This window comes from Homarus americanus, unplaced genomic scaffold (genome assembly GCF_018991925.1).
Source record: "Homarus americanus isolate GMGI-L3 unplaced genomic scaffold, GMGI_Hamer_2.0 scaffold59232, whole genome shotgun sequence".
In the NCBI taxonomy this organism is placed as follows: Eukaryota; Metazoa; Arthropoda; class Malacostraca; order Decapoda; family Nephropidae; genus Homarus; species Homarus americanus.
The window spans coordinates 306,209-322,740 of NW_024717214.1; the positions used below are offsets into that span (position 1 = coordinate 306,209).

Here is a 16,532-nt window from a genome sequence, read left to right on the forward strand (position 1 = left end):
AGTATAATATACTAATCCATAATTATTTCGAGAAATCGTTTGATGATATAATGTTATTACTGCACTTCAACAACTAAAGTCTTAGAACCTAACAGCGTTAGTAATTCCACTAATTCATCAACAAATAAAAACGAAGTGACATAACTGTACGTTAAAGATAAATAAAATACCGTTGTGCTCAGTAAATACAGTACAGTGTACAGGTATATACGTAATCAAACGTAGCCTCCTCGAACACCTATTAATAGAACGCGTACCCACCGCAGCCTATTTCCGTATGTCACTTCAAGTTAGAAGTTGTTATTAAAAAAGATCTTGAGCCTCATGACGCCTCATGTCCGAGGTTACATCAGTCAACTATTTGCAGGTCACCCACTACACTAGTAAAATAAAAGTGTCATTGCTGGAATGGAAAACAATCAGCACTGAATCGGAAGGATTAGTGGCGTTACCATACATGACCTTGTGGAGCTACTGTTACTTCATAATTATGCTCAATGTTAACCTAATTATATATAACTATTATTGCTGTTGTAGTGTTATTACACCAATCTAACTAAATTTCCAACATCATTAAAAAATTACGAGTTGGAACTCTATGAATAGAACATGAAATACAGTATTTATTACGCTGTACACAGTAGACTAAACACCATTATTAATTTAAACTAACCGGGATTGTTTCAAAAATAAAATAATCATGTTTTCCGAACGATTTTAATATTATATTAGTTCTTATATTAATCACTATTATTGGTTTTATTTATTATTATAGTATACAACGAAATAACACTAAATAATGATATTTAGAAGAAACATAACATATTACAGTTCCCAAACAATGATAGCCACCAAGGACGCCTCAGGAGATGAACTGATTGAAGGAAACTGTGTCTGGATGCTGATGTCACTCTTCATTGATCAATTTAACTAGCATATCACGCTCGTTATAACACTTTACGGTGAAGTGGATATCATGTATAACCAAAGTAAATAGTTTTTATACTACTTTGGGTGTTGACCAGTCATACCCATTTAATAGAATCATCATAGAACTTTAAGTCTATACACCTATGCTTCAGTGATGTTAAGTATGCACACTCATAGTTGCATCCATCCGTTGTTTGTTGTGACATTAATTTGTGAAAAATATGAAATATTATGAACTGTTTAGGGACATTTGTAATTGAATACATGATTTATGTACACTATATCTGTATTATCTATATATGTGCCAAACCAATTGTGAACTATGACTATTTTACTGACTAAATACTAATTAACTTAAACCTTCTGAGGTTAGTTTAGGGTAGTAGCCAGGTTTTGGTTAGGTTAGGTTAGGTTAGGGCTTATAGCACCAGAAACGAAGGTCAGATTCGTTATGAATCGCAATAAGAATAATAGAAAAACTGTTCGTTTGTTTTTAAATCGAAACCTAACTACTATCATAAATTGATTATTACTGTGTATTGTTTTAATTAGGGTAGACCAGATTAGTTTGGTTCATGATGTGTTTCGCTGATTTGAGCAAATATCAACAATGGTTAGACACGGCTTTTCCTGTACTGTACATATTCTGCGAGGTTGTAGCTTTGGTAAGTTCAGTCAGTTACTTTCCATATCGTCTGTTCCCTTCATGTCCACTTAGAATGTATTCTGAAAACAAACAAAGCTAAATAAATATGTAGGAGAAAATAACACAATACTGTACTGTATATTGTTAAGGTTAGTCAGATTTGATCAGGTTAAGGTTGTTTAGCTTAGATCAGGTTATAGTTAGTTAGGTTAGGTCAGGTTAAGGGGGACCACTTGGTGATCTTCAGATTGTTACTTTCAGCCGTCATTAACTGATAGTAGAGCTTCTTAGAGTAAACAGAAAGGGAGAAAAGGAAATGTGAGCCACAGGTGTAAAAGAAATGGGAATAAACCATTAAGTCTTACCACTGCTTTCAGAGAACAGCTCGTGATGATCTCTGAAAGCAAGAAAGAAAAATGAAGATATTCTTAAAAGAACAATGAATAAAACAATGACATCAATTATTATGTTAAGTTTTAATTTGAAAGTCACAGACAACTATTTTGGGTCGGCTTTATTTCATACTGACTGTGAATCTTGGTACAGGTATCCCTCATTTAACGATGGGGTTGTGTTCCTGAAAAACCTAACGCTGAGCAAAACTATCGCTAAACAGAGGGCTAACATCAGGTTCAAACGGCAAGGCGATAAACACCAAGTACAGTACTGTACAATACTCCCTAATAATAATAATAATAAACAAGTTTGTTATAAGTGGTTGCATACTTAAATGAATGATTTATTAACACCAAACTTCTATATAAATGATGTGGTTCAGAGTGAACCTAATTTGAATAAGTTTCAAATTGTATATGTTTTAAAATTAACAAAATACTTTAATAAACAATAAAATTGATACATAGCATATCATAAAATACAATAGCACATATTTTATCTACAAAAAAATAGCTCTTTCCATACTTAAACCATCCTCTGGGCGACGCGACACAGTTCAGCCAAGCAGTCGCTCGCCAGCCTCCGAGACGTGTGTGTGTATGTATGCCGTAACACATCAGGGGCGGGAGGGAGTGTGGCTGGGTGGTGAATTGGCTAACACAGTTACAGCCCACTGCCTCCACACGCACAGTACATTCCACACCTACACATATATTTCTTATTTTATAGTGTTATATTATATTTTCTATATTTCTGAGCCACTTTAGAGTATTGTAATGATTTTTCCACAACTTTTATAGTTTCATTACAAGTAACACTGGCAACCATCTCACTGGCCACCTCATCCCCAGTTTTTCCCCTTCCTAGTGAGTCAAGCTATTGCTAAACCAAATTTTGATCTAACAATAAGGAAAAAAGAGTGTGAAAAACTTTTTTCGCTAAACCAAATTAACGTGAAGTGAATTATCGCTAAATGAGAGATACCTGGAGCCTCTAAGAATTTCCTGTTGACTGATACAAAACACAACATGCAGTGTGTAACTTTAGGTGGGACTTGGAGCCTGGGAGTTGTAAAAAGAAAATAATTGTCAACAGAGTAGGAAATAGAAACAATTGAACAGAATTCATACTAAAATATGCCAGGCAGATTTGGATCTGTCTCCCACTGCTTAACATAGGTAGCTACAGTACACATCATTTATCAGGAACCAGTCAAAATAATCACTTATTTTACTGCCAGTTATTATGTACAAATTACAAGTTTCATCATGAACCATAATATTTTTAGAGAGTGTAAGTTTTACCTTCCTTGTAACATTATGTGATAGCAGAATATGACATCAATAACAAATACTAGTTGTTAATTTCCTTTATTTTCAGGATAGAAACATTGACCTTCAGAGTAGTACTCCTGTACAAGAAAAAAAGGAGAAGGAGCAGGAGGTTCTGACACTCCAGGCTTCATCATCATCATCATGGGAATCTTGAATCCCTGTTACCTCAAGAGACGAGCAAGGAAGTGGTGGCCATATATAGTCGTACTGGTATTTCTCATTATTGGATATTATAAAGGTATGATAAAAGTGAATAAGAGGAAGGGTGTCTCATAGGTTGCAGGCTATATGAAGATTAAAGTTCTTCTAATTTTTTTTTTTCAGGTGAGGGAATCATAACACAGTGACATACTGTGTTGGTATTGTCGATTAAATTCCTTTGCAAATGATCAGTGTGTAGCATAAGGCTTTCCATACATGAATAATTAATGTGACTATCTCAAGGGCCAACAACCCTCATTTTTTCAGTTGCGTGTGGCCAGAAAATTTAAAATTTGCGGCCGGCATCACACATCCAAATACTGTATGAAATAAGCGGCTGGCTAAGTCGATAAGGTAAAATAAGGTTGATTGAACACTTGACGCAACAAACACCTAACTTGATAATCTTTGTAAGACTGAAAAATATCATACCTGGCACCAGAAAAATAACTTATAACTACAGTACTTATAAACATTACTGTCGGAATTCACAGATACCGTAGTTTTTCCGAGATTCAGATTAAGAAAGTTTTTTTTATTTGTTTCAAATTCTTTTCATTTTAAGTGACCGATTACTAATTTCTTGTTTGCAATGTGGCCAATTACTGTATAAAGGTTGTACACCCTTGCACTATCGCCTTCTTCATACATTTGTTATAATTCCCTCAACTGAAAAAAGATACCATTAACCTATGTAATACCCAGTACTGTATATTCCCATCAGAGCCATGAATTCACACTCCTGGGAACACTTGTAATTAATATAATATAATATAATATAATATATATATATACAGTCAATCCTCACATTACGCGGTCCCGCATTCCGCATTTCACCGTTAACGCGGTGCCTTGCCAGAACCTAACATGCTCACATTCCGCGGTCGTGAACCCCATTACGCGGAGAGCGGCTGGCAAGCCGCGCCATTTTTGGATCCAAACCTCCTGCCATCCGCCATGTTGTGTAAGAGGCGCAAAAATGGTGCGCACAAGGTCGCCCAGTCATCAAAACATTACCAGTTCTTCACCCGCCACCCACTACAGCCGGCCCAAGTCAGTGATAGTGATAATTATAGTGAGGATATGGACTTATATGAACTTTGGGGGGTTTGACAAAGAGGCCCTGCAAGCCTCTGTGGTGGATAGTGATACAATTGATACAAGTGATACAGGTGAGGGCCAATAATCTGCCCTCTGCCTCGGAACCAACCGCCCATCCCCGTGTGCCCAGCCATCTTTTCTACTAATGTAAGTGTTAAAAAACCTAATATTATTGATATTTCTCTTAATTATTAATTGTGTGTGCATGCCATCATAAAGTTAAGATAATATTTTTACTACAACATAGTTGTGTGTTGTCAAAAAGTGGAGTTTGGGGATCGGCCTGGACTCCATTTCAATTAATCCCATATGTTATGTTGTTCACTTTACGCGTTCCTCACTTTCCGCGGTACCCTCCGGGTTACATTAACCGCGTAATGTGAGACCCAACTGTATATATATTGTTTGTTTGTTTTTAACACAAAGATAGCCCCAAAATGCATGTAGTGTTATGAAATACAGTACGGGTATGTATGCTTTTATAATATACTGTACAGTACTGGTACTGTACTGTATTGTACTGTACTGTACTGTACTGTACTGTACTGTACTTTTCATGTACTATCCCTCATAATTATTAGTACTGTACAATATTCTTAAATGTTGAACCTATGTTAGGACACAAATTTAGTTAGTCTTCCTCTTGATATTTACAGGACTGTTCAGCCAGCTCTCAAGTTATTCATCAGACTCATATGAAGAGGAGCCAAGAGCTATTTTGAAAGAGGTGTTTTCCTTAAAGAGACAAGTAATAATTACAGTGTATCATAATGTGCATGTACAGTAGCTTAAATGTCTGTGAATACTGTATTTTGAAGGATCTGTATGTCTGGGGTGTTGGAAATATAGTACAGTACCACAGTAACACACTTGCCTCTCACCGTTGTGTTCTTGTTTCAATTCCCAGCACAGGTTAGACGTTAGAAGTGTATTTGTACCAAACTTAAGTTTTTTCCTGGTACAGTACGGTACTCCAATTTCTTCCTGTACAATGAAGGTCATAAAGTACAAAGGAAGACAAAAAACAGACCAACCACTTGTAACAGCTTATAAACTGATATACTCAGTGATATAAAAGTGTTAAATTATCTGGTAATTGGAGAAAACAATAACTGAACAAGCAGTGATCCATGTACTTAATGGGGCTCACATCCCATCAAGTGTTGATGGATTAGATTCTTTCATATTCCATGACAGTAGTTATAATCCTTACTATTTAATTATTTATAATCTATTGCAGGAGAGAAGAAACTCCAATAAGAGAAATTCCACCTACCTGTCTCATGATAATTATCTGGATTACCTCGAAAAAACCTACGATGTTTGGTAAGATCATACAAGATAACACCCTTCACACATCTGTCCTGTGTTGGGAACTGAATCCAGACGTAGTGGTAGAGAGATGTGCATTCTTGCTGTAACCACCAACACACGCTGGTCTTTTATTTATTTATTTATTTTTTTTTTTTTACAAATACTGCAGTTTTATATATTTCTTCATATTAATGTAATATAAGTGCTTCGATCTGAGAATTAGGAAAATTAACTTTTATTCACAGTAACAGCAAAATAAAAAAAATTGTTTCCTACACAGGTTAAGTTAATGAGATCTGTAATCAAACGCTACTCTATACCAGAGACAGAATATTCGGATGTTCTGTTGCCAACTATATATGTTATCAGCCCAACGTATGCACGACCTCACCAGAAAGCTGAGCTAACAAGGTACAGGATGGTAATACCTGGTGTTTTGTTTTCCTACTTTTACCCTAGAATTAGATATTTTAATTGTGCCAGAGGCAGTATTTCACTTACTACATGTATTCTTGTAGTTGACCATCTCAGCAGACTGTATGAACATAATAAGATGCATTATTCATTGATGACAAATGTTTTAATTTGCACCACTCCTAAATGTGTCTTAACCCTTTCAGATTTCAGTGTAAGAATCATAACAAATTAAAACAAAACTCTGATCTGCCACTGTGATTAGTAACTGCAATTTCACTGATACGTTATGAACCATCCTACTGTCCACATGAAGTGTTCAAAACCTAGAACAGTAGGGTTGTAATGCTTGAAGCAATTTCTAAGTTTAACAAAGTGCGTGTGTGTCTGTGCATGCATGTGTGCATGTAGAAAGGAACTAAAAATTATATTGAAGAAATAATACATTTTATCAACAGGTTAAAAAACGTGTTCCTCCATATTCCTGCATTACATTGGATTTTGGTTGAGGATGCATCTCACAAGTCACAATTGGTGTCAGACTTCTTGAAATTATCAGATATAACATTCACACATTTGCATCACTCAACTCCTGATGACTGGAAACTCAAAGACAAGGTAAGCCAATAAATGGGAATACTGTATTGTGTTGTGTTGTCCAGAACTCTGTATTGTACTATGACATTTAGCACTGTTCGGAATGAATGGGACCTGTGTAAATGTGTTGTCCAAAGGGACCGAGGGGGAGTCCTCTGTTGTATAGGTCCTTGTAAATACAGTATTTATATGTAGTGTACATATTAATTTCAATATCTAAAGCTTTCAAGTTTTAATTTATATAAAACATGTGTAGCCAGGGCCATAGGAACAGATGTGGTCAATATTTGGCCATTTAATTTCTTATACTGTACAGTAAACATCTTGGGATAACAGACTAATTGGGGGGGGGGGGACACCATGGTGGCTAAAGCCGAAAGTTTGGTAAAGCCGATGACTGATAATAGCCAATAATTATCAGATTATAGTCCTGATAAACATTCTGTTAACCCGAGGGACAGTCTGAGAAGCTGCGTCGGTTTTTCTGTTTGAACGTGTGGCCCACACCATAAACACCACCACCTTTGTGCTTCACTGTATGTTCACAAACTGCTACAATATATAAGACAGTTTAAGTGTACTGTAGTACACTTATCCTTCCCTATCACAACCAAATTCTTGAAATGGAATTAACGACTCCAGGCACCCAACTCGACCTTCATCCTGGTCACCCATTCATTTCCAGTCTAGAACTCACATTATCCGAGAGGTTTCTTGAAAGATGGATCTCCCTCACCTTAGTTAGGACATCTGAAATACGGTAGGTGTTTAGCTTCTGTTTTGAACAATCGTTTTCAATGTTTACAGATTTGTTTGTTGCTTTTGTATTTGTTTACATTATGATGCAATGATTATTTAACTGTAAACAACTTAACTAGGATCCAGCCAGTTTGCCTGCTTAGAGGGACACAGACAACACCCACCATGGGGCAAAGAGAAGTTTATTTCACCAGTGCTTGCTAGAGTCTATTTTATAATGGCATTTGTTATCTCAAGGTCAACTAGGGATCTCACCTGAGATTTTTAAGAATTTTGTGGAGTGAACTGAAATTACATGCATTACAGGAAGTGTTATTCCAGAAATGGTTGCAGGTGCTATATTTATCACCTCAAGATCAGTTAGCTTGTTGGCAGTACAGCTGCAGTACGTATACTTCTCACAATTGTGTCCTGGGTTCAACCTCTGACAGATGGGAGAAGGGTGTTATCCAGTGTGATTCTACCAAAACATCAGAGGATTCCTCCTGTACTAACATTGAACAATTGTCATAAAGTACACTGTATAAAGAACAGACCAACCTCCCAAATGTCTAGTAAGTTGATAAGTGGTTAAATGATAAAATTATAATTATAATATTGTTAATTTCTGTTCTATCACAGGATCCAAATTGGAGAAAACCACGAGGAGTCTTGCAAAGAAATGCTGGGATTAAGTGGCTGAGGGAAAAATTCTTGTATGACAGTAACCCAAGAGGAGTAGTTTATTTTGCTGATGATGACAACACCTACAGTATAGAACTATTTAAGGAGGTAATGTCTGTTGGTGCAAGTATGTTGTGCAGACTTGGTTAGTAGACTTTGGATAAGTTCAGTTTTCATTGCATCATAAAACTTTAGTTATTTTAATGAGCAAAATATTTTTGATTAATATATATATTTAGCAAATGTTATACTGGGGTGATATATGAAGTAGATAGACTAGATGGATACCTTAAGATAATGTGGTGGAAAGGTAACATCAAAGCAGAATACATTTGGTAAGACAGTTAAAAAAAAAATTAAATCAATGACAGATTCTGTGATGCTCTCACTTAGTTCCAGCCAAACTGTTCCATAAGGTAGTTTTTGTAATTGCCCTTTTTCTACTACAGTATGATACAGAAACATTAAATATAATTTCAGAGACATGTTTGGTTTTCTATACTTCAGATGCGCGAGACACAGACAGTGTCAGTATGGCCTGTGGGTTTAGTTGGTGGTGTCATGGTGGAGCGTCCGCAGGTGAGCATCGATGACCAAACAAAATCTCATGTCACTGGTTGGCTCACAGGATGGAAACCTAACCGGCCATTTGCAACAGACATGGCTGGTTTTGCTGTAAATTTATCATTTCTTTTGAAGAAATCTAAAGCAGAATTCTCCCTGACTTCTAAAATTGGTTATTTAGAAAGTGATTTCCTGGAAAAGCTGATAACAATGGATCAGCTAGAGCCAAAAGCAAAGCTTTGCACAAAGGTAAGATACAGTATTTTTACCGAAAGAAATTCATTACTATAGAGGTATCCCCCTATTTACGATGTTCTTTAAAAACACATCGCAGGTCAAAATACTGTAAATAGGGGTTATTATAGCATGGGGTTCAATGGGACATATTCCCAGCCAATCCGACACCCACATGGATCGCCAAAAAAAAACCTTCCTGCACTAATACTACTGTATACCTACAACACAATTAAACAATATTTGCCACATCATTAAGAAAAAGCCTGGTCGTCATTACATGTCCCCTTCGAGGCTAAGGGGACTCTAGAATGTGGAGTGGAGATGTTACTCTGACTCCCACACAACCTCTGGGGAGCCTCATGCCACTTTACAATGTCAAGCTTCACTCACAGAGACACGTTTTTTCCCGAGTGCCTTGACCTTCCCAGACATTTTTGAAGTTACACTGCTTCCGTCACACAGAGCAAAAGCATTTGTCACAAAAACAGGGCAAATGATGAGAATGTTATTGCTACCAACACTGCTCACATCATGTTCACAACAAAGGCAAAGCACAATAGTCACCAAAAACATAGTGAAAATCACTTTACAGTCACCAAAACAGAGTACAATGTGTAAGGTATAAAACAAAACAAAATACAGATGATGAGTAACACCACTGACACTGATATATAATCGTTGAGCTACATGGTCACGGCCATGTGCTATCACCATGGAACAAAGCTTGGTACTGTAGTGCACCAGGTGGCCGTGGCAACACTCAGGCAGACTGCAGCTGACAATTGAACCGAGAGATGCGTTCCATATTTTCTGTTGGCCGGACAATGACCATTGTTCATGCGGAATATCGTAGATATGGTGATCACAAATCAGGGGATACCTGTAATTGTAAATGAGGATCATGTGTAAGGTAAGTACAGTACTGTACTATACAGGGGGTCCCCATCTTACGAATGTCCCGACTTATGAACGCCTGCCGATACAAATGGGGTTAAACTTAAAATTTTCAGTACTGTACAGTATTTTATTTACCTGATGACTTATTTTTTACTTTCATTTACTGTATTTTGTCATTCTATTTCTACTTTTGTCTTAAATTATGTGATTTTAGATGTTTATAAGAACTTATGCTATGATATAGTGGGATTTTAAACATTGATCTGTAAGTACGTTATGCACATAGCATGTTTTTCCAACTTAAGAACGTCCTCAGGAACGGAACTCTTTCGTAACCCAGGGACCTCCTATAAAAGAACACATCTAGTGAGGGAGGTAATGAGTAATTTGTAGTGAATGATGGACATCTGTTGCTTTATTCTGGCCACCCACCCTGCAGTACACCAGGAATGGCCTTACGAGAGGGATAATGAACCAGTTTTTTTCCAGGAACCACCAGTTAATTTAAATTAATTTCTGCTGCTTTATTGTTTTTTCCTAATTACAGTACAGTATATTTAATCTCCTGATTTTGTATTAATATTTTTTTTCTTCATATTTCTAGGTATATGTGTGGCATACAAGAACAGAGAAGCCCAATATGAAGGATGAAGAAAGGTTAAGAAATGCAGGAAAACCCACAGATGAGGGAATTGAAGTTTAGAATGTACCTTAGTTATTAAAGGATGTTCAATTAAGGCCACATTACATTTGTATGTAAATATATTTTTTGATGCAAAGAAAAATGTTGAATACAATGAACCCTGTAACTTTTAAGACACTGAGGAAAGTTATGTTGGTCACAAAAGATCTCTTATAATACTGTACAGTATATATACTGTATATACTGTACTGTACTAAGTTTTGTCGATTTAATATTGACAAGAAATACACAATTTTGAATTTACATGAACTTTCTACATTTGTGCCTAAAAGTTAGCTAATACAGTATAACAAATAAAGTGTTTTGTTTTCTGTCAGAAGTTTAACAACTCTACATTTATGCTTTGAAAAATAGATGGACAAAGTTGTGGCAACACTATACTGTTGACACTGTGGTGTGCTCAAGAATGTCTGCCACCTCAGTCAGATGTTACATTACTGACAACCTAACAAGATTATAAGAAGTCTATCTTACGGTAGCCTAAGTCACAAAACACATTCTTGTTTCTGAATGCCATAAGTAAGAGCTGCTTCTCGTTTGTCACAACCAAACCTGCTTACCGGGTACTTGAAAACTTACTCCGTTACTGCCAGTAATGTAGGCGACACCATGAAAGAGATAATTTACAATTTAAGCCTTTATGCACCGCCTGGAGAATAGTCCCAGATAGTTTTGAGGCTGTTTAAGCTGGGTGGAAAAAATTCAGGCGAGCACTGGGGCTAATTTTCAGGTGACCAGTAATAGCTAAAATTGGGAATGACTTCGCTGATGGTCTTGACTGCATCACTGATTGCTGCTGTACGCTGTAAAACTTTTGATGTGGTGATGGTTATTATTTGGGGAAGATTTTACGTGCAACCACACCTTCAAGGAAGCGCAAGATGGATCACCAATGCTGAGTTCTAAAAGTGAACTGTTTGTAAAGAGATGTTGATAAACAAGACAAAATTATAACAAAGTAGTAAGTCTTTTAGCTATAAAATGTACATGATATATTATGTACAGCATTGTATTATATTATAGTTTAGCTATACAGGGTATTGATTATTGTGGTTTCATATCTTAATCACTTCTGTCATTATATTCGTCTTCTTATTCACATACCCACAGCAGGCACGGGCAGCTGCTGGGGGGGGGAGGACCTCCCCCCCCCCCCCATATCAAACTTTTGTCGAGAGAAAACAGAATTGGGTTGGGTCAGGGAATTAACAGTCAGTTTTCTGAGGTCAGATAAGAAAGTACAATATCTAAGATTTAGGTTGGTTAGGTCAGTTACCTTAGGTAATTAAGGTTAAGACTCTCCTGACCCTAGTCTCAGTGGTTTGACAATACCAGTAAAATTAGATCATGTCATATAGTGCAGACCATTAACCCAGCTACTTCAGGTTTGTACAAGAAGCCATCATGACACTGACCACTTCTGTTTTAGAGTAAGTCATTTACTCCATAGGAATACACGGGTTTACTCAAGGTAGAAGTAGTTCAGACAGTATTTGTTTAAGTGATATCAAGGGCAGCTCCAGGGGAGTCCAGACCCTCCCTTTTCACCAGAAAATTCCAATACATTTTCTTTAATGCAGTATTGTACTCGGACATTTTTGTATAGTAAAAAGTAATTACTATTAACTTAAGAATATTGCCTAATATTATGTGCACATGGCTTTAAAATGGCCTCAAAATGCCCATGATGTTGGTCTGATTTCCTCTAAAATTATGGGGGTAGACTTACAGTGCCCCCCACCCAAAAAAAAAACCAGTTGGGTGAGCTCACCTTGTTCTCCCACCCACAACTTCTTGGACAACCCCGTCTTTAATATTCCAAGATCCGCCCCTAGATATTGATGTGGTTTTGTCATGGCACCCCTGTACTGTGATTTTTTATCAAGTTTCATGTGTCACATCTCTGAGGTTTTATACCAAGACAGTGCACTAATGTCTTTGTACCGTGATTTTAGATCAGTTTTAATTTTTATTTTAGTGTGATTTTAGATATACTGTACAGTACTATGCTGCCAGTATCATTGTAACAGTTTCATAATTATAGATTGTCACAATTAGCAACAGAGCTGGACATATGAACTTACCCTTCCCAGACAGTGTGGTTGGCAGAAACACCACTCAAATGTCTATGGCTCAACTATAGAATTATATTTTCTTAGATCAGACTATGCACCATAATTGTACTTTTATCATATCTTCATTGGAAATTCGATTTGCTGCTGAACTAAAGCAATATGTTGGCCGGTATTCACTTAATCCACTTCAAATGGCAAAGGTTACAAGACAACAATTCAAGATCCAGATTGCAAATTTTTTTAAATTGTATGAAATTGGAAACTTAGAAGGTGAAGCAGCCATCTGGTTTGAAATTTGATCTCAAAATAAAAATCAAGATGATGAACTGGAGAATTTACTCAAACACACCCCTCTATTTTTCTTCTATTAAACAAACAGTTACTATTGCTCAGACATTACCCACAAAAGCACGCCCAGTTGAGAGATCATTCAACACAAAGAAGGGTAAAAACCCGGTTAAGATCAATGATGGCAGGAGATCGTGTATCTGGACTGAGTGCAAACAATGACCTTAGGCTTAGTTCAGTAACAGTTACCCTTCTGGGAAAATGCTCCAGTTAGGTAAAACTTGTCTGCAAGTGCTGGAAATTAAGTTACAACCCAATACTGAGACCAAGACCTACTAGTATGGTAAAGATAAAGCCTGATACTAGTGGCAGAGCCATACTTAGGGGTTGACATTTTATACCCGATATATAAGATGACTCCTAGTTTTAAAAACAAAAATTTGAGCTTCAAAAGTTGACTTATAGGCCACAATATATGGTACAGTATTTGAAACGCATAACTACCAACATATATTTTGCTCCATATATTCTCTCTAGTACTTATTTTTATAATTTTACTCTCGTTTACATTCACTATCAACTCGTTTCTTGTGCAGGTCCCCTGAAATAAGTACAGTATAGTCTTCATTTACACGGTCAATTGAACCCATGGAGGTCCGCATAAAACGAGAAACGCGTAAACGAAATAACAGAACATATGGGATTAACTGAAATAGAGACTGGGCCGACCCCCAAACTACACTTTTTCCAACAATACGTACGCTGGGCACACGGGGATGGGGGATTGGTTCTGAGGCAGAGGGCAGATTATTGGCCCTCACCTGTATCACTTATATCACCTGTATCACTATCCACCACAGATGCTTGCAGGGCCTCTTTGCCAAACCCCTCAAAGTCCATATCCTCACTATCACTGACTTGGGCCAGCTGTGGCGGGTGAAGAACTCGGTAATGTTTTGTTGACTGGGCGACCTTGTGCGCACGCTTCCCACATAAATGATGGAATGAACCGTGTAAATAAAAATAGTTGGTCTGCCAAGGTGCCGCATAAATGACCAAACGAGTAAACCAAATCTGCGTAAATCGAGACTATACTGTACTTGTAATATTATTGTACAGTACAATACTTAGCAATGACTCGAACAGAAAAGCATTTTTTTGTAAAAACAGCACAATTTTAAATGTCATTTTAAAAAGAATTACCTTAACCTATAAATTTGTTTATCTTACCTTGATAAGTGGAGGAGTTCACTTTGTTTACTACACTTCATAACATCCAACATAATTTCAATGTCCAGTGTAATTCTCATACATTTTTTCTTCCCGTCACCACCTGTACTTGCACTATGCTTGTCATTCATTATTGAACGATTGCAAGGGCAAAACCAGACAAAGTTGATGCTGCACGTGAAGCTAAACCACTATTCACAGCGAGATAGAACATAATGGGACCGAGATTCAAGTTCTGACATTTATATTGTCACTTGAGTTGAAAAAGACACAAGAACGTTAGTGTAGGGAATGTTTATGTTGTGTTCCTCAATTAGTCAATGATGTCAGTGCAAAACAACGTATAGCTTGACGATGTATAACAGAGCCTCCCAAACTCATTCACAAACATCTGAAACTTTTCTTGCTAACTGCCCACTACAGAAGAGTTATTTGCTTACAGAAGGTAACTCATATCACATTTGCATGTCATTATCTTTAGTATATAAACTAACACCTCTTTTATTCATGCCTATTCTCAAAAAAATAAACCTGACGTTTCACTCTCTTTGTAAAACTCTTGGATAGCATTATAAAAAATATCCACTTGCCCCATATATTTTCAATACCGTACTTTAAATATTGCTTTTCTGTTTATTCCATCAAATATTGTTACTTAATCTAGATCTTTAAATGACACAAACCCTACTCACCACACTACAATATTGCTTTTTTTCTTTAATACAAACTTATGATTTACATATGCTCTTCCTTTTACAACTAACAGTGCTCTGCTCTTAATATTGTACACCCATGTTTTTGCTACAATTCCGTTAATAATATATACCCTGCACTTATCCCAGTACAATATATTCCATAAATTTATTCCTTTATTAGGTCAATGTTCAATCTCATCACCTTCCCACTCTAAATTAAATTTATATTTTTTGTGCCATGCCTTCATTACCCCCAGACACAACCGAACATCTTGTCATCTACTGTATCCACCTCCCATTCTTGATATTTCATAAGATTCTGTAATTTCATTAATTCCTGGTACTGTATACCTCAACATTCTTCAATTTACTTCGAGCATCACTTTTAACTTAATTTTTTTTATTTTTTGCTTTCAAACCATTTACTGTACCACAGAGCAACTACGTATATAGGATAATTCAGCTATGTACAGTACAGGTACAGTACTTTTTTACAACACGAGTTTTGTGAATCCTTTGGACGAGTCAAGTACTGTATTGTACTGTACCTTAATTAAGGAAAAAATATCATTGCTCTGGGAATACTGTATGCTGAAAATTGGAGATTAAGTTGCCAGTTTAAAAGTTAGAATAGTCGGAATGAATACATATGACAAATTCAAAAATATATATATTTATATACAACCATCAAACTTAACATACAGTACGTATCTACTTAAGAGCATTAATGAATTACTGTTCAGAAACTTAGCAGCATCAATAGTTAAGGAAAGAAACACAACTTATGAATTCTGAATATTATGTAATTTCTAACAAAATATCCACAGCAGTTACACATATCTGTATAGAGAATAACAATTTTATTGCAGGTACCGGACCATCCTTTTACAACTGTGTTATGTTGACTTTTGAAACTTTGTCTTACAACTACAGTACAGTATTGTGTTCAAACGATGTAAACTTAAAGAAAACCTCTTGCTACCTTTAATTACTATATACTGTACTAAGAAATAAATAAAGTAAATAAATAAAGTACCTGGTACAGTGTCAAGTGTATACAAGTATACTTATACATACATGTGTGTATGTTCATATTAAAATACAGTAATCCTTACCATTTATACAAATATTACCCTGCTGTCAATACAAAGTTCATTTAACAAAAGAGATTGATTCATTAGACTGATTTAACTGGTGGTTATACATGACCACCAGCCTCAACTTCACCACAAATAAAATACCTTGTACAACAATCTTGCTGCCAACTTAAATCTAAATTCAACATTATCACAGCACTTGGCAATTCTATTTATGGTTAGGAAAACATTTAACAGCAAACAGCATAGACAATATAAAACTTTAAAAAAAAAAGACAAAAAGCTCAAAATAAAGCCTTCACACAAATGATAAACCCATTACCAACAGTTTATATATATATATATATATATATATATATATATATATATATATATATATAAATTAAATCCG

At 36.1% G+C, this 16,532-nt stretch overlaps 1 protein-coding gene across 9 annotated transcripts; it reads left to right on the top strand.

Moving 5' to 3' along the window:
- The first annotated feature begins 180 nt into the window (after positions 1-180).
- Positions 181-11,067, top strand: LOC121858830 (galactosylgalactosylxylosylprotein 3-beta-glucuronosyltransferase 3-like). Of its 9 annotated transcripts, none has more exons than XM_042355470.1 (8): positions 181-275; positions 3,353-3,544; positions 5,265-5,356; positions 6,203-6,333; positions 6,795-6,954; positions 8,314-8,463; positions 8,863-9,168; positions 10,658-10,999. In XM_042355470.1, exons 2-8 carry the CDS (start codon positions 3,448-3,450, stop codon positions 10,754-10,756), a joined length of 1,035 nt encoding a protein of 344 aa, XP_042211404.1. In that variant the 5' UTR covers positions 181-275; positions 3,353-3,447; the 3' UTR covers positions 10,757-10,999. The 9 variants fall into 9 exon arrangements, with proteins under 9 accessions (XP_042211404.1, XP_042211406.1, XP_042211405.1 ...); XM_042355471.1 differs by lacking the exon at positions 181-275 and adding an exon at positions 824-1,091 and having other exon boundaries at positions 5,265-5,335; XM_042355468.1 differs by lacking the exon at positions 181-275 and adding an exon at positions 825-1,091.
- The last annotated feature ends 5,465 nt before the right edge of the window (positions 11,068-16,532 follow it).

Excerpts from the sequence above, each read along its gene's own strand:
- LOC121858830 (XM_042355470.1), top strand. The coding sequence starts at position 3,448 with ATGGGAATCTTGAATCCCTGTTACCTCAAGAGACGAGCAAGGAAGTGG. Across the intron at positions 3,545-5,264 it reads CATTATTGGATATTATAAAG|GACTGTTCAGCCAGCTCTCA; the intron begins GTATGATAAAAG and ends TGATATTTACAG. Across the intron at positions 9,169-10,657 it reads AAGCAAAGCTTTGCACAAAG|GTATATGTGTGGCATACAAG; the intron begins GTAAGATACAGT and ends TCATATTTCTAG.